Here is a 17,149-nt window from a genome sequence, read left to right as displayed (position 1 = left end):
ACGCAAAGTGAAAAAAATAATCTGACAACATGAAAAAATGAAGTGGGACCTGTACCAGAAAGTAAGGGCAAGAATTAAATATGGCAAGGCTGGCCTTTTCTTGAATATCTGGGGCTGCAGGGCGGAGGGAAGGGGCCCTTGCATTGACATGGTTAAGGTTTTGCATCCATCATTCTCCCCCCTCTCTTGTGATAAAATACGGTTGTTGTAATTCATATATCATAGAGAAAGGTTCGTCTTTCAATATTACCTAATTCTCATCTCCCTTAGTTCTATCCATCCTTGGCGTTACAGAAAAGTACTGAAGGAAAGTCTTTCAAAGATGCAATCAAACCTACCTCAATTTACGTTCAAATGGCCCAAGGGTCCCAAGGCCGTCATTCTAACGGGCGCTTTCGATGAATGGAAGGGTACTTTACCCATGGTGAAGGACTCCAGCGGCGCATTTGAGATAACCCTGCCGGTGAAGTTTGATAGTCCTGATAGCAAACTTTTTTTTAAGTTTATTGTTGACGGCCAGTGGCTGCCCAGTAAAGACTATAAGGTGACCTCTGATGAGGCAGCGGAAAATAACTTCATTACCAAAGAAGACATAACACAGCAATATGGAAACAGCACTGGAATGCTGGTTCCTGAAAGTGCCGGATTAGCAGTTTCCAAAAATAGCACTCTAATTGAGCCGGAAGAAGGAAAGCCCGTGAAGCTAAGAAGGTTTAAGATAAAGAGGGTGATAAAGACAAACAAGAAGACGGGGGAAAGTTCGATATTTTCTCAGGAGGTGACCGAACTGCACGATAGCGAAGATGAAGAGCAGCAAGTGAATAAGAACGGCAAAAATATAGATGACTCAAGCGGCACTGCGACTATGATTGAGAATAACATTGGCGCTGTAAACGAGGAAAAATCGGTTAAACCATATGAAGAAAAGCAACATAAGGTTAGTCTTGTTAGAAACGAGGAATCCATTACAGACTTGGGCAAGACACAATCTTCTGATTCTAGATTATTTGAGTTGTCGGCTGAAGAACTTGAAAAGGAAGAAGAGGAGGAAGAGGAGGAGCAAAACCAGGATGACACGGGTGCAGATGCCGAAGTTGCAAAGATTCCCAACGAAAAACCTTTGAATGAAGCCACGAACACTGAAAACCCTCAAGAGGATGTAGCAGTCGGCGCAGCTGCGATGACTGTTGAGGAGACTCATGGGAAACCCGCCGGTGAAGTTACGGCCAAGGCCCAAATTTTGGAGGCAAAACAAAAGCTACCAGCCGCTACTGCAAAAGAAGTTGAAGTGAAGAGATCTAACAAAAGCGCAAGATCTGCCGGCACAAATGGAGCACCACGTGAAAAGGTGCAAGAAAGTCCTGCCAAGAAAGGAGGGTTTTTCAGGAAGTTGAGCCAGCTTCTAAAGTAAAAACTATCTGGAATTATCTACATATATGATATATTCGCCGTAATTTTACCTATGTATTAATATCGATACCATGTCCTCTATGATTTTAGATACGTACTCGCATTCTCTCTCCCCAGGAACTGCCTGCATTTCAACCAATTTAGTATGCGTGAACTCAGAAAACTCTGTAGAAGCCACGATTACCGAGGAAATGAAAAAAAAATGAAAGTTTTCAGCACCAAAAAAAAAACTCTTGCGATGAGCATACATAGTAAATTTGGTAAGACATATATAGCAATATATTTTCTCACAGTGTTATATAGTTCAATACAAGATGTCAGAAATCGAAGTCTCGAAGGAGGAAAGCGTAATCGAAAATAACAACGAAGAACAAATCAAGAAGGCCTTGCTCGACCCAACCAAAAAGAGAAAAGCTGAAGATGAAATTGAAATCAACTTGAAGAGTTCAGTTCCCCTTTCAAAAAAACAAAAGCGTCTCTTGAGAAGGGGGAAAGTTACTTTAGAAGAGTTGAACGCTAAGTACAACATTGATCCTAAGTCCATAGAAGAATACAAAGAAGATACCGGAAAGAAAGAATCTGGTGACGCAAAAAAGAGTACCCAAGATGGTGAATCTGCGACCGACACTGTAACAACTGAAGATGCTGCTGCAATAAAGAAGAAAGAGGAAAATAAATATGGTGTTTGGATCGGGAATTTGTCTTTCGAGACTACAAAAGATGATTTAGTCAGGTTCTTCATTGCTAAGACAAGAGACAACGAAGAGGAAAAAAGCAGAGTTAATGAAAAAGATATAACCAGACTATCTATGCCACGTGTTGCCGCCAAGAACTCCAACTCTATGAAGAATAAAGGATTTTGCTACATGTTTTTCAAGAACGTCGAGCAAATGAAAGCAGTCTTAGAATTATCTGAGTCTCACTTGAACGGAAGAAACATGCTAATCAAGGACTCTGAGAATTATTCAGGCAGACCAGATAAGGATGACTTAGTTGCCATGTCCAAAAACCCACCTTCTAGGATCCTATTCGTTGGTAATTTGTCATTCGATGTTACTGACGATTTGCTTAGAAAACATTTTCAACATTGTGGTGACGTTGTGAAGATCCGTATGGCAACATTCGAAGATAGTGGTAAATGTAAAGGGTTCGCATTCATTGACTTTAAAAATGAGGAAGGATCTACCAATGCTTTGAAGGATAAAAGTTGTAGAAAGATTGCAGGTAGACCATTGAGAATGGAATACGGTGAAGATAGAAGTAAAAGACAAGTTCGTAAGAAGGTTGAAAATGTAACTCATGATAAACCCCGTTCATTTGATATTTCTGACAACAGAAGATACGACAGTCCAAGACAAGACAGCGGCAACAAGCCTGAATATAAGAGGTCCAACGCCAACAGGCGTCCACCCGTGGATTCCAATAACCGTACAAAGAGTAGTGTGGCTTTAGCTACGGCGCAAAGAGGGTCTGCAGCCATTGTCCCATCGCAAGGTAAGAAAGTGAAGTTTGACTAGCCAATACAAGTGGAGTGTATAAGTTACATACATTAAGACGATTATATCGCTCGTAAATTATTTATTATTCATGCTCTATAGACAATCTGCCAATTGCTGCTATTTTTAAAATTGCTTATCAAGGCACGGGGAGTCCGTACGGAAAAAAAAAAAGTAGAAGAAAATCAGGTAAACAAGATCTATGGAAACAATTCGCAGATGACTAATCCAAGAAGGGTCGCTCTACACTCATTTACTCCTACGGCTACCGCTAACAAACAGTTTTCAGAGCATTATAGGCCCATTTTCTTGGTCTGCTTCTTTATTGCACTTTCGCTTACGACATCTATTTAGTATCCCCCAAACCTCGAAAATCTGAAAAAAGTTGGAAAATTATTTACATTGCCCATCATATGAGCTCTAATAGTACCATCGGGTGGGACACCTCTAGTCAATCTGGTACGGAATTACTGTCCTTCAGTGAACCGAATAGCAGTCCAGTTTCGTCATCGACCGATGTTCTACTCACATCTTCTTCAACATTAATACCGGAACAGGGAAGTCTGACCTCATTGCCAACTGGTTCTGACACGTACACTCACACCTACCACTCTTCTAGTTCAACTTTTGATGATAATATGTATTCTTCCTTCTCCGGGTCTTCGACATACACTTTAGTATCGTCTTCCATCGACAGTTTATCGAGTGGGCAAAACACAGAAAGCTCACAATATGATTCAACCACTACTTCATACTCTATAATTACGCCATCTCTATCGATGCTTTCATCAGCACCGTCCACATTATCCACATTGCCAATGTCGATATCGTCACCATCAACATTATCACCACCATCAACACTATCATCAACGTCGTCATTGACAATATCATTGTCATTATCTTCGTCGTTGTTGTCCTCTTCATCGCCGTCATCATCGCCAGCATCGACATATTCAAACTCCGAAGAGCTCTCGCTCGACAGCGCCTCTGCTACTTTCTCCTCATCAATAACTACTGCCATATCCCCTAGTTATACTGCCCTGTTTTCTATATTTACAACTTCTTCGCAAATTTCCATGACTTCGCAAACCACGTCAATAAGTTTCACACCTTCTACAACATCAAGCGATGACATCAGATTCTCTAATTTTGATCAGGGTACTTCCATATTAACAGACACTTACTCTTCCTTGCCTTTATCAGCGACCGATTCTTCTCTGACAGATAAACCTTCAAAGTTGAATTCATCAGACTCATCGACATTTTCAGTTGCTTCAAAAACTACTACTTCCATACCGACATTAATTTCAATCATAAGTTCAAGTAGTGCGCCATCTTCAAACCGCATTCCATCAGGTGGTACGAAAAGCACATATCTGAGCTCTTCCGCCAGCAACGTTACATATTCTTCTCAGCTAATGATTTCTACTTCTAGCAGTGACGTGCCACTGACAACAAGCGCTCTCACCACCACTACGGTTGCTACGCCTTCAACGTCAACATCTAATCCAGCTTACAATATGGGACCTATATCAAGCTCCGGAGACTCTAAAACTATTTATTATTTCTATACTCAAGCTTACGATATTACTGGCTCTTCTACAACATTTGCGACTGGTTTACCCACTACTATCGCGCTTGCAAAAAGTGCAGCAACCTCATTTTTGGCTCCATCCTCAACCATTACTGCAGATATGTCTTTTTATCAGCATTGGCTAGACGGTAGTTTGGACAATAACCAAAATCAAGGCACTTCGAAGTCAAACACTGGTACCATTGTTGGAAGTGTAGTGGGTGGTGTTGGAGGCATCCTTGTATGTGCGCTCGTAGTTTGGTTCATCCTGTTTAAAAAGAGAAAAGCCAAGAGAGCATTCAAGGAAAGCGACTCCTTCTCTCACGAAATTGGACGCAGGACGGGGTTCCCCACAACTGCTCAAGCAAAAGAGACTTCGCTCCATGCTCAAGAGTCTGGAGCCCAACAAGGAAGCATTGAGAATGCTTCTACCAGTAATCCCTTCAGCAATGAATTTAATTTCAAGGCAAGGGGTGCTCCTCCAGTACCACTACCAAGGAATGGTATGACCATCAATAACTTCTCACAAACTATGCGCAATGATGCTATGAACGCGGAAAACAGATTTTCGTACGGTTCCTCATTTACATATTCGTCGTTGGGTTCATCGACTCAGGGTGGATTCTCTACTCTTTCTTCAAATTCAATACGCCTAGGACATGGGCTAGATAATAATGCCTCAAATGACGGAAGAAGTCCTTCACAAAACAATCCAGAAGGGTTTCTGAGAGAAATCATATGACGCAGTTTAAATTTTATTGATCCTTGTGTTTTCTACTCGAACGAAATGAGTTCTTGCCGAACGTCACTAATATCAAAAACAAAAACATCTTTATGTCATCAATAGAAGGGGATAGCAGTACTTTTTGTGAGCCTACACCATCAAAAGACTATAATACTTTCCTATAACAAGAAAAGAACAACTCCAATAATTAATGTATCGGGAAAATTTTTAGTTAACTAGGTAAGTATGTAATTTTCTAGCTCTTTTCACTTACAGCTTGGACTGCAATAGCCATGATCTTTCACTGCGTTATCGGCAATACTCAGGGTAACCTCATGGTTTCTTCCTGGGGAACATGAATAAAAGTCATATTGCCCAATCTAAAAGAAGTGATTTAGAAAACGTCCTCTAAGTACTGCTGAGCAAACGAAGGATCCTCACCTCATTGTATCATTTTTGTAAAAAATGAACTTGATGGCAAGAACACCCAAGGCCAGCGGAATTTCAAGAACCCTGCTTTTTTCCCTAAGTAGACGATCGATGCACACCACGCCTATAAGTTTTAACAATTCAAAAGGGTCGCTATTTGGAAGCATCACAGAAAATAAGATAAAGGATGAAGTGAAGAATGAAGATGAGGACCCCAACAGCTTTTCCAACAAACTAGCCGTTGCTTCTGATTCTTCCGGAGAGGCCCCTGAAATTAATAGAAATTCGATAACTTTGAAGAACGACAAGTTATTGCAGCAGCACATCGTATCATTGCAGCAACCGGAACAACTAGCATCTCAAAGTCTTCTATCCCCTTTGAAGAGAGCAATCTATGAGGCTAATTGTAAAATCAACGGAGGATTTTATAAGAAAGATACCATTGTAAAGCTACCAAATTCTAATGAACGCTACAGATTGAATTTAACAAGAAAAGAAATTGAAGTATTGGAGCCTTCCGTATACGTTCAATCTTACAGAATTAAATCTTCAATGAAAAAGGCCACGCTTCTGCTGAGGTTATTGGGGGGACTTGACATTATGAAAGCTATCTCTCAATGTCACTTTTCTAGCAAGAAAATTTCTCGTGAAGTCGCAGAACTACTTCAAAAAGGTGTCAAAGATGGTCAAAAGTTAGGTTTGAGACCAGAGGATCTGTACATCTCTCAGATCTGGACAGGTAGCGATGGACTTTGGCGAAAACGTGTTGAATTTAAAGCAAGGACAAGAATTGGTATCATAAGTCATCCTTACATACATGTCAAATTAATTCTGAAGACAAAGAGCATTACGAAACAAAGACTTGCTTATGAGGCACACGTGAAAGAGCAGAGAAGAGCACCGTGGGTGCAGTTGAATGACAAACCCATTAGGGGTGTTACAGGTGGTGTATATAAATGGTAAACAACTGCGAAGATTCCTACCTTTAGTGAGCAGCCGAAGAGTAAAAAAGTATTTTTCACTCACTCCTTCACACTGGTTTCACTAGTTAACTTTTGTTTTGTTGTATACTATCGCGGCCATGTAAATAATAACTATGTCAGATAGGCGGCTTCGAACTCCATTATTCATCAAACAAAACAGTACGATCAAGTCAATGAGTTATGTCTAAAAAAAATTATTGTATTTATATTTTATTTATATATTAAATAATTAAATTTAAGCTTCAACTGGTTCAGCTTCAGCTTCAGTTTCTTCAGCTGGTCTGTAGTCCTTGACGGATGGGGCAAGAATTTGCTCTTCTTCCTTTGGTTCAATGATGGTAACAGCATCTGGCAAAGCCTTTGGACCAGTTCTGCTCTTAGCTGGGTCTCTCATAATTTTAACCTTGATACCCAAAACACCTTGTCTCATCAAGACATGTCTAGTAGCAGTGTCAATAAAGTCGTTGACTGGTTGACCGGAGTGGATCAAGAAACCGTCAGCGAATTTCATAGCCTTAGCTCTAGCAGCTCTTAACTTACCGGAGACAACGACTTCACAACCCTTGGCACCGGATTCCATAACGTATCTCACGACACCGTAAGCAGCTCTTCTGATAGCCAAACCGTTTAACAATTTGAATTTCATGGATTCAGCTTGGGCAACAGCGGACAAACCACGGTCTTGAACTCTTTCAGCGTACAAGACAATGGTGCCTGGGGCGTACTTGAATCTCTTTTGAACCAACAAAGTCAATTCGTTGATTCTTCTACCATTTTCACCCAAAACATCTTGAGTTCTGGTAGCTCTGATGATGACTTCGGTCTTGGTTGGGGTAACACGGACTTCAACACCGGAGTAACCTTCTTCAGCTAATTCTCTGGTGAAAAATTCGTTCAATTCAGCGTAGAAGACACCGTCAGCGACTAGCTTTCTTTTCTTGGAGATTAAAGCGACCATTTGTGTAGTTTGTTTGCTGGTTTTTTTTGCTTAGCAAACACTTCTAAAACCAAATTTAACAACTTTGTAAAAAAATGTGCTTTATTAAAGGTTTTGAAGAAATGTGGTGCTATATTTCAAAGAGTAGACATGGATTTGGAAAATTTCCCGCTGCGCGTTGGAGTCGTCACGCAACGCACCTTCATGAATTGGAAAGAGAAAAAAAAATACGGAAATTTAAGCGTTATTTCACAAATGTACGGATGTTAAGAGTAAGAGCCGTCTTGAAAAAAGATTAAGAAATTTTTGATTCAAGGGCATCGAGGGAAAAGGCAAATTCAAGAAAAATCGGCGGCAGGAAAAAAATTCGAAAGGCGATCCCGTTTGCAAAATGTATGCAGTGTTGAAGACCTCCCAGCAGATTTTCCCTTCCAATGTATGGGCCATAGCAATGCTTCTAGCACTGAATATCGTCTGGCTATACGTAAGTATTACGTAGCTTTTAGGGCAATGATTGCCCATCATATTGCTCAAATTTCGGAGATAATAAACACCCACAGACTTGGGCTGATATGATAACAAGTTGTTCAGCCAAATCCTACGCATTATACGGTAAATAAATTTATCATCGTGATGTCATTTTGTATGTGCGGTCAATCCTCACGCGTGTTTTGCCCGTACAGGGAAAATTTCCATTTTTCTTTCATTTTTTCTTGCTTGCTTGATTTCCTCGAACATGCGGGCCGGCCCTTGATGACATTGACTTACGCAGTTCTTTCATGTATAATTTCACATTTGCACGAGATTTGTTTCTCAGGAGCTGCGGACCACTCTCCGGTTTTCTTCCTGCCGTTTCCTGCTGCTTACATCAGCGTAGCACGTGAAAAAGGAAGGAAATGCGTTCGAGGATGGTCGAACTATTGCCGTTTTCCATGTTTGTGTTCATCTTATTTTTTTTTTTTTAATTCGTTTTCTATTCGGAGGAAAATTCTGCGGAGAGTCCTCATTACACAAGATAGAGATGAAGATGAACAGCTATATATACAGGATTGGAATATAGTCAGGTACGCGCCTACACCGCTCACATTCGAATGCGTTTATCAAAGGCATTATCTTTGACCGGATTATGGGAAGCAGCAGAATTTTATTTTATGTGCCATATAAGACCGCAGAAAGCGAGCAGCTATGTATTAAGGTATAAAGAAAAGTGTAATTTTCTCCGAAGCCCGGGCCTTCTCCTCCCCTGAAGCTTTCGTTCCGATCTCCCCCTCTCCCGTATCAGATCTGCATCCCCATCTACAGCAATAGCGAGAGCAAACCGGAATATTGGCCTACGCAATTTCCCTCGGTCTTGGCTCTTGCTTGGGCATGCGGATACCTCTAGGAAGTAGGTCCGTTCCCTCCCCTTAATCAATAATTGTAAAAGGTTATTATGGACGAAGCGAAAAAAAAAAAAGGTTTCGGCCTCTGCCCAAAACTTTCATTATATTCCATTGTCAAAACAGTTACGTAACTTCACTAAAACAAACACGACAAAAAGAATAATCAAAGGGAAGATTCATTAGCTAAACATGTGCTCAGCTGAATCACCTTTACTGTGATTTCTCTTGGTTTTTTTTTTTTTTCCTTGATTTTTACAAGTACTGGCAATTATAGCTTCTCCTTTTTTTTTTTCCTTTCTTTTTTTTTTTTTTTTTTCCTTTTTCAGTCTTTTCGTAACTTTCCTATTCTGCTATTTAAAGTAAAGTTAACCAGTGCCCTCACTGAACACGCACGGCCGATCCACCAACGAACGAAAAGACGATCCTTGACTCATCATTCTACTCGGGACTGTTGGAACATTCACTTATATTTTGGTCAATTGCACAAGAGAACGTCCAGCATATCGAACCGATAGCACACATCGACATACGCCCTAAAGAATAATATAGTATAGCTTAGTACAGTAATACTCAGATGAGGTCCATCAAGTGCGTAATAATTGGTGATGGTGCAGTGGGTAAAACATCTCTTCTAATATCATATACTACCAATTCTTTTCCAACCGACTATGTTCCAACGGTTTTTGATAACTATTCTACCACTATAGCTATCCCCACCGTAACTGCAAATGACCCCTTAGAGCTTGACAATGGTAATATTAAAGGAGGATCATTTTCCTCCGCCAGTTCTCTGCCAAGTACGGAAAGAAAACTATATAAAATCAATTTATGGGATACTGCAGGACAGGAAGATTACGATCGTTTAAGACCGTTATGTTACCCCCAAACTGATATTTTCTTGATATGCTTCTCTGTAAGTGAACATGCCAGTTTTGCCAACGTTACCGAAAAATGGTTACCTGAGTTGAAACAGACTTCTAATATTGAAAATACCTCTCTGTTCACTGAATTAAGGAAATATCCTATTCTATTGGTCGGCACCAAAAGTGATCTAAGAGATGACCCGTCTACTCAGAAAAAATTACTAGAAGCAAACTCTGATTACGTGTCTCAAGAGGAAATAGATGAAGTCGTACACGAATATGGGTTTATGGGATATACAGAATGTTCTGCTGCCACTCAAGCGGGTGTTCGAGAAGTTTTCGAGCATGCAGTGAGGTACGCCATTTATGAGCCGGGGTCCACTAACCAGAAAGCGGCAAATCAGACCCCTAGCGATGAACTAACGACCGCAACAACTAACATCAACGATGACAAAAATATTCTAGAGAAAAAACAGCAACCACATCACAATAACAGTACAGATAGTACTCTTCCGAAGGACAATTTACAACAGGAGAAGGAAGCTCCTAATGCCAAATCTACCAAAAAGCAACAGAAAGATAAGGCTCACGAACAAGCAAGAAACAAAAACACCACGATGGCCTCAAAGGCACATTCCAACAAACAGACCAAGCCAAAGGTAAGAAACGAAAAGAAGAAGAAAAAGTCAAAGTGTGTAATACTTTAATATCAAGAAGACAAATAAAATAAATAAAGAGTTTACATATATTAAGAATAAAAAAAAAATGAAAAATATACATATTTGCACTCCTGTTTCTCTTTTATTCATGACTTAAAATATGCTTTCTAATCATCTTTTTCACTCTTGCTCTGATTCTTCTTGACACTTTTCTTCCCCTTTTTATTGGCATTTCTATTCGCCGCGATCTTCTTTTCTAATTTCAATATGTCCCTTTCAGTATGCTCGAATAGTTTTTTTTGTAATTCCTCGTCATCGAATTCTTTACGAGCGAATTTCACAATTGAGCAACCTGAAATATACTTGGCTTTCGCGTCCTTCAAATTTATCTCCTCCAATTCTGGCGTCATTAAGGCGTACAAGAAGCTTTGGTCGCCACGACGGCCACTCTTGGTAAACAGCCACAAGATGGGGTACAATAAAATACAGTATAGCACTATCAACAAAGTAACAGATCCATTACTGATGACACGACGTAAACTGTTTGATCTCATAGTACCGGGTTGAACCAAAGTGACAGTAACATTTTTACCGGTTCTTTCAGGGCCACTGGTCTTTTGATTTTTGATGTCCATAGTAATTCGTCTTTGCAACTCCATCATGCACAACCCCAGTTGTAGTTTACTGCTTGCAAAAAATTTCAAAGAACTTTTGTATTTGGCATTCTGCCATAGGGGGTCCTCTATATTAATATCACCGACGACTTGTAACCAGCATGTAGCAAGAATGATTCTTACATCTCTATCAGGCGGTTGAGCCTTGAAACTAGGCTGTAGTAAGTTCAAAAGATGGAAAATTGCTACATAGTTTGTGGCCATCTGTAATTCCAGCCCATCCTTCGAAGATCTCCTTTGCGGCAGTGATATTTTCGGGATACCCCATGGCTCCATGTCACCAGACATAACGATGACACCATCTAATCTTCTGGGTGGCGAATTATCCAACCAGCTTGTGGCGAATTTACGAATTTCCCACAAATTGCTTAAATCACATTTTTCTACGAAAATCAACTCGTTACTTGTCCTTTCACGCAAATCTTCACACCATTCAGTAACCCATTCATCCACCTCCCTGGTAAGGATGATTAATTGTGCGCCTAATTCCGCCATTTTGTAGGCCACAGACGTCCCCATTCCTTGAGATGTAGCACCAGTGACCAAATAGACTTTGCCATGCAATTTCCTTTCCCATGTGTTTGTTGGTCCTCTTGACCAATATTTGATGGCACTAACTCCTAGTACGTAGGGTGCCACTTTCTTGATTGTTTGATAGTAAGGAATTTTATCAGTGCCATCTAGCAAAGCTGTTCCAATAATATTTAAGGGCATTTTCTTTCTTTGGCAAGCCTCAGTATTTTGCTTTTCTTTTCTGAGAAGTCTTTTCACTGTAACTAATTTTTTAATAAAACCTCTTTCTCATGATATTACTCTGCTTCTGATGCTCACCTTTTTAGCTTCTTTCAGATTTTCAAGGCTCATCTGATCGCGTCTACCAACTGAAAATAAACGCGAACACAGGAAATTTTTTACAGCTAAGTCTTGGGATTCGTACTTTGACAAAGTGTGCGAAGCAACTCAATAATAACTGGAGATGAAATTGCATACACTTTTAATGATGGCACATTCACATTTTTCTCCCTAGAAGATGTCCATAGGGAATCATTTCATCCCAAAAAATAATCGCGGTAGCATGCATGACTTTCTTGAAAAGGGTATTCTCTTCAATATGTTGAAAAATGAGATATTTATTGGTGCTATAGAAAATCTTGATCTATGGACATGATCCTATCACCGGTGTAATGGTGCGGTAAACTAGCAGTTCGCTTTCCATTGTAGTAGCAAAATGGTAGCGCCATTGCGAAACATGTGGAAAAAACTGAGCGGGCCAACTAAAATTTTTTCCTAAATCCCACAATGAAAATTTTAAATCGATGCCCATTTCCAGATATACTTTCTTGAAAGACAACTCTAACAAAGGAATACACGTCGGCATTCATAGCTCAGCAATCTTGCAATACAAATTCACAAAGATCAATAAAATGGATGAGCAAGTAATTTTCACGACAAATACCTCAGGAACGATATCCTCTGTACACTCATTTGAGCAGGTAAATTTGAGACAATGTTCCACCCAAGCAAGAAATAGTTGTGTTCGAGTGAGTAACAAGTACTTATTCATTGCACAAGCACAAAAGGCATTAATCAATGTCTACAATTTGGCAGGCTCGTTCAAGAGAGAGTCTGTCGAACAACGTCTGCCTTTACCGGAAGTCCTAAAATGTTTAGAAGTGGTTCAAAATACTGGAGTACAGTACGATAGAATCGAAAGTGTCAGTCATAACTTACCAGAATTTAATCTTCCGTACCTGTTGCTTGGCTCAACTGAATCTGGTAAATTGTACATATGGGAGTTGAATTCGGGGGCCTTATTGAATGTGAAACCCATGGCTCACTATCAAAGTATCACTAAGATCAAGTCCATTTTAAACGGAAAGTATATCATTACTTCAGGTAACGACTCCAGAGTTATTATATGGCAGACGGTTGACTTAGTGTCTGCATCCAATGACGACCCAAAACCTATATGCATTCTTCACGACCATACTTTACCTGTGACAGACTTCCAAGTCTCTTCTAGTCAAGGGAAATTTCTATCATGTACAGATACGAAATTATTCACAGCATCTCAAGACGCTACCATAAGATGCTATGATTTGAGTTTAATAGGTTCTAAAAAGAAACAAGAAGAAAGAAACGGAGACGAAGTTGGAATTGGTAAAGAACCTGCATTGCTCGCAACATTCACGACCCCCTATGCCATTAAATCCATAACTCTCGATCCTGCTGATAGAGCATGCTATATCGGTACTGCAGATGCTTGTTTCTCGCTGAATTTGTTCTATAAATTAAAGGGAAACGTCGTTGTTAATCTGTTACAGTCCACAGGAATGAATACAATTCAAAAAAGTAAAGTGTTTTCCCTGGTACCACGCAGTTTAGTAACTGGTGGCGAGAATCAGGACTCGGATGTACTATATTCAATGGGCCAACTAATCTGTGATAAAATCTTGAATTCTAACGTGTCGTGTTTAGAAATATCGATGGATGGTACATTGTTATTAATTGGTGACACAGAGGGGAAAGTTTCTATTGCGGAGATCTACTCAAAGCAGATCATCAGAACTATTCAAACTTTAACTACGTCGCAAACGTCTGTTGGAGAAGTGACCAATCTTCTAGTCAGTCCTAATAGAATTGAAAATGACAACCAACTATTTGAAGGGGAATCCAAGGGGAAACATACCAATAGTAACAATGATCATAATTCCGTAAAGATACCAAATCTACAAAGAGTCATATTTGATACTAAAAACAAGAGCAATCTGCACGATATTTGGTACCAGATCGGAGAACCAGAAACAGAGACAGATCCCAATCTCTTGTTACCACTCAATGACTTCAATGCTTATTTGGAGCGGATCAAATCACAAGAATCTATGTTTACACATATCGGCAAAATATCGAGTGATGTGAAAGTAGTTGATGATGAAATCAACGCCTCTTTGTCCCTAGATCAGACCGATAAGGATAAGGAAGTCGTCGAACTTAAGGCCAACATAGAAGCGCTGACTCACGCCTACAAAGAGTTACGTAGTATGCACGAGACGCTGTACGAAGAACATCAGCAGATACTCGGCAAGCAATAAACAGAATATATGCACATCTTGTATAATAAATTAGAAATACCATTGGTATATTCAATATAGATGTAAATGGATACCTGTGAGAGCTTAATCCTTCTTCTGGCTTATTTGTCACTTATTACGTAAATTTCGTTATCAATGATGCATAGCACATTTTCTCTACCCTTATGACTTATCCCAGAGCATGGGCCACCTTAAGTCGTAAGAGACCGTAGTTCCGATTAGCTAGTGGCTTAACTAGTGACAACAATCGGCATTCACTTAAGGCCTTGCGTTTGTCACGGAAGGAATAATTAAGAGGTATTCCAATTGCTTCCTTCTCAACTCGATACAGGCTAACTCGTATTGGAAGTTTTCATCACTATTGTTATTCTTTTCTACCTGATTTCTTGACAATTAACTTTTATTTTTAACCAAAGAGGAAACCTTTCTACAATTAATATGTCTTCACTAACTAGATTATTACAGGAAAAACGAAAAAATGAACCCGCAAGTTCATCACCGAGAACTTCTGCTGATACATTAACAACGACACTCGAATCACAACCGCTTGACGTTCAATCGAGGAATAGGAGTAGCAGTCATATTAGTGGCGTTAGCAACGGCAGCAGCAATGATCGTAATAGAACTACCGTTCCAGTTCCTGGAAGTGTTACAACTGTTACGCAGATATACTCCGAGGAAGATTCATCATCTACGGCCGGTTCCTCATTAGACGATAGAAACCAGTTCTCTTCCAGCTTCCTTAATTCAAACTTTGCCCACACTGCATCGTTCTATGGCACAAGCGCACAGAGTAAAGATAGGTTTGGGGCTTTGATAAACGACCAAGGCGCTGCAGGACTTTCCTCATGCGGTGCTTCTTCACTCGCTGCACAAAATAGAATCACGAGTAGGTTATCCGCCAATTCGCATACTTCGGGAAGGGCCATTCCTTCATTGTCTTCAAGTATACCTTACTCAGTCCCAAATTCTAATAAAGATAATAACAGTTCGAATAGCAACAGTTCGTCCTTGTCTTCCTCATGGCTCGAAACATATGCTGGTGGTATGCCCAATAATATCTCTGCGATTGATTCTAACGTTATATCCTCGCCAAAAGTAGATAGCGTGGAGCCACGTTTCGTTATCTCCAAGCAAAAACTTCAAAAGGCGTCAATGGACAGTAATAACGCCAATACTACTCAATCAAGATCTATTTCACGTTCAGGTTCGATTTCTTCACAGCTGGGGAACTTTTTCTTTTCCAAAAACTCAAAAGAATCTTCAAACCCAAACTCTGCGGGCGGGGCATTCTCTGTTAATTCCAATGGCCCATCTCCAAACATTAAAAATCCTAATGTTACAAATGGTTCGACCGCTATTCCTAAACCAATACGTGCGAGACAAAGTAGTATCTATTCTGCATCAAGGCAACCAACAGGTTCCTACACAGATAACCTTTACGGCTCCCCTTCATCTGTACATGATCATTTACCTCCCAGCCAAAGCGTTCCAAGGTCACAGCATTCCTCCATCGGTGATCTGAAAAGATTTTTTAAAAAAAGTTCTAGCAGTAACCTTTCCTCGAACAATAACAATGTGATTCCAAATGGGTCCCCTCTTTCTAGTGGAATTGCTGTCCCGTCACATTCTCATTCATCGTCCCATTTTGCAACAGGAGGCAACTCCTATTCAAGCAGTTATAATGGAAATGGAGACACAATATATTCTCACAACCATGGTGGTTCTGGAATTCCGTTTTCAAAGAGATACATCAAAACAGGTGCCGATTTAGGTGCCGGAGCGGGTGGGTCCGTTAAATTGGCCCAAAGAATTGCAGACAACCAAATCTTTGCAGTGAAGGAATTTAGAACTAAATTTGAGAACGAATCAAAAAGAGATTATGTTAAGAAAATAACGTCCGAATACTGTATCGGCACGACTTTGAATCACGCCAATATTATTGAGACCATTGAAATAGTCTACGAAGATGATAGAATTCTGCAAGTAATGGAGTACTGTGAATATGATTTGTTTGCCATTGTAATGAGTAATAAGATGTCGTACGAAGAAATTTGCTGCTGCTTTAAACAAATACTTACCGGTGTGCAATATTTGCATAGTATTGGCTTAGCTCACAGGGATTTAAAGCTTGATAATTGTGTTATAAATGAAAAAGGTGTTGTAAAATTAATTGATTTTGGTGCAGCTGTGGTATTTTCATATCCGTTCTCGAAAAATCTTGTAGAAGCAAGCGGAATTGTTGGTAGTGATCCATATTTAGCCCCAGAAGTTTGTATTTTTGCCAAGTATGACCCACGTCCCGTAGATATCTGGTCTTCTGCGATCATTTTCGCATGTATGATACTGAAGAAATTTCCATGGAAAATCCCGAAATTGAGAGATAATTCATTCAAGTTATTTTGTTCTGGACGTGATTGTGACTCCTTGAGTAGTTTAGTGACAAGAACTCCTGACCCGCCTTCCTACGACGAATCGCACTCCACAGAGAAGAAGAAACCTGAAAGCTCCTCAAACAATGTATCAGATCCTAACAATGTTAATATTGGACCTCAAAGACTACTGCATTCATTGCCGGAGGAAACTCAACATATTATTGAACGTATGATTGATCTCGCACCCGCATGTAGAGGAAGCATTGAAGAAATTATGGAGGACCCCTGGATTCGTAGCATCGATATGTGTCATTTGGTCGAAGACGCCCTATCTTTCAAAGTTGCTAAAGGAGAAGATCATCATCACACGCAGGTCGATCAAAGTGAAGCTCATATTGCAGGTCTGGAAAAGAAAAAGAAAAAACAAAACAATCAATAGTGCCAGTAATTTTACTCTTTTCAACATTTGTATATAACCTTCTCTTTTAGACCTTATCTAGCTGTATAGGAACTTCAGAGACATTGGAAAACGAAAAGCGCGCCGCATCGCGA

General features: G+C 40.0%; 9 protein-coding genes across 9 annotated transcripts; 7 read left to right on the top strand and 2 right to left on the bottom strand.

The window, feature by feature from the left end:
* Positions 1-322: 322 nt before the first annotated feature.
* Positions 323-1,411, top strand: MDG1 (Mdg1p; the record flags this gene model as incomplete). Its single annotated transcript, XM_056230746.1, has 1 exon — positions 323-1,411. The coding sequence occupies one exon, from the start codon at positions 323-325 to the stop codon at positions 1,409-1,411; it is 1,089 nt and encodes a 362-aa protein (XP_056084634.1).
* A 313-nt stretch (positions 1,412-1,724) lies between these two features.
* NOP13 (Nop13p) lies at positions 1,725-2,927 on the top strand (the record flags this gene model as incomplete). The annotated part of the gene is made up of 1 exon (XM_056230745.1): positions 1,725-2,927. One exon carries the CDS (start codon positions 1,725-1,727, stop codon positions 2,925-2,927), a length of 1,203 nt encoding a protein of 400 aa, XP_056084633.1.
* Positions 2,928-3,319: 392 nt separating this feature from the next.
* On the top strand, positions 3,320-5,221 carry TDA7 (Tda7p; the record flags this gene model as incomplete). Its single annotated transcript, XM_056230744.1, has 1 exon — positions 3,320-5,221. One exon carries the CDS (start codon positions 3,320-3,322, stop codon positions 5,219-5,221), a length of 1,902 nt encoding a protein of 633 aa, XP_056084632.1.
* Positions 5,222-5,668: 447 nt separating this feature from the next.
* On the top strand, positions 5,669-6,595 carry MRPL22 (mitochondrial 54S ribosomal protein uL22m; the record flags this gene model as incomplete). The annotated part of the gene is made up of 1 exon (XM_056230743.1): positions 5,669-6,595. The coding sequence occupies one exon, from the start codon at positions 5,669-5,671 to the stop codon at positions 6,593-6,595; it is 927 nt and encodes a 308-aa protein (XP_056084631.1).
* Positions 6,596-6,850: 255 nt separating this feature from the next.
* On the bottom strand, positions 6,851-7,573 carry RPS3 (40S ribosomal protein uS3; the record flags this gene model as incomplete). Its single annotated transcript, XM_056230742.1, has 1 exon — positions 6,851-7,573. One exon carries the CDS (start codon positions 7,571-7,573, stop codon positions 6,851-6,853), a length of 723 nt encoding a protein of 240 aa, XP_056084630.1.
* Positions 7,574-9,508: 1,935 nt separating this feature from the next.
* RHO5 (Rho family GTPase RHO5) lies at positions 9,509-10,504 on the top strand (the record flags this gene model as incomplete). Its single annotated transcript, XM_056230741.1, has 1 exon — positions 9,509-10,504. One exon carries the CDS (start codon positions 9,509-9,511, stop codon positions 10,502-10,504), a length of 996 nt encoding a protein of 331 aa, XP_056084629.1.
* Positions 10,505-10,623: 119 nt separating this feature from the next.
* Positions 10,624-11,844, bottom strand: PBR1 (putative oxidoreductase; the record flags this gene model as incomplete). The annotated part of the gene is made up of 1 exon (XM_056230740.1): positions 10,624-11,844. The coding sequence occupies one exon, from the start codon at positions 11,842-11,844 to the stop codon at positions 10,624-10,626; it is 1,221 nt and encodes a 406-aa protein (XP_056084628.1).
* A 710-nt stretch (positions 11,845-12,554) lies between these two features.
* On the top strand, positions 12,555-14,222 carry IPI3 (chromatin-binding/pre-rRNA-processing protein IPI3; the record flags this gene model as incomplete). The annotated part of the gene is made up of 1 exon (XM_056230739.1): positions 12,555-14,222. The coding sequence occupies one exon, from the start codon at positions 12,555-12,557 to the stop codon at positions 14,220-14,222; it is 1,668 nt and encodes a 555-aa protein (XP_056084627.1).
* Positions 14,223-14,660: 438 nt separating this feature from the next.
* Positions 14,661-17,036, top strand: NPR1 (serine/threonine protein kinase NPR1; the record flags this gene model as incomplete). Its single annotated transcript, XM_056230738.1, has 1 exon — positions 14,661-17,036. The coding sequence occupies one exon, from the start codon at positions 14,661-14,663 to the stop codon at positions 17,034-17,036; it is 2,376 nt and encodes a 791-aa protein (XP_056084626.1).
* Between the last annotated feature and the right edge of the window lie 113 nt (positions 17,037-17,149).

The sequence above is a fragment of the Saccharomyces kudriavzevii genome (genome assembly GCF_947243775.1).
Source record: "Saccharomyces kudriavzevii IFO 1802 strain IFO1802 genome assembly, chromosome: 14".
NCBI lineage: Eukaryota > Fungi > Ascomycota > Saccharomycetes > Saccharomycetales > Saccharomycetaceae > Saccharomyces > Saccharomyces kudriavzevii.
This window is presented reverse-complemented; position numbering and strand designations above follow the sequence as displayed.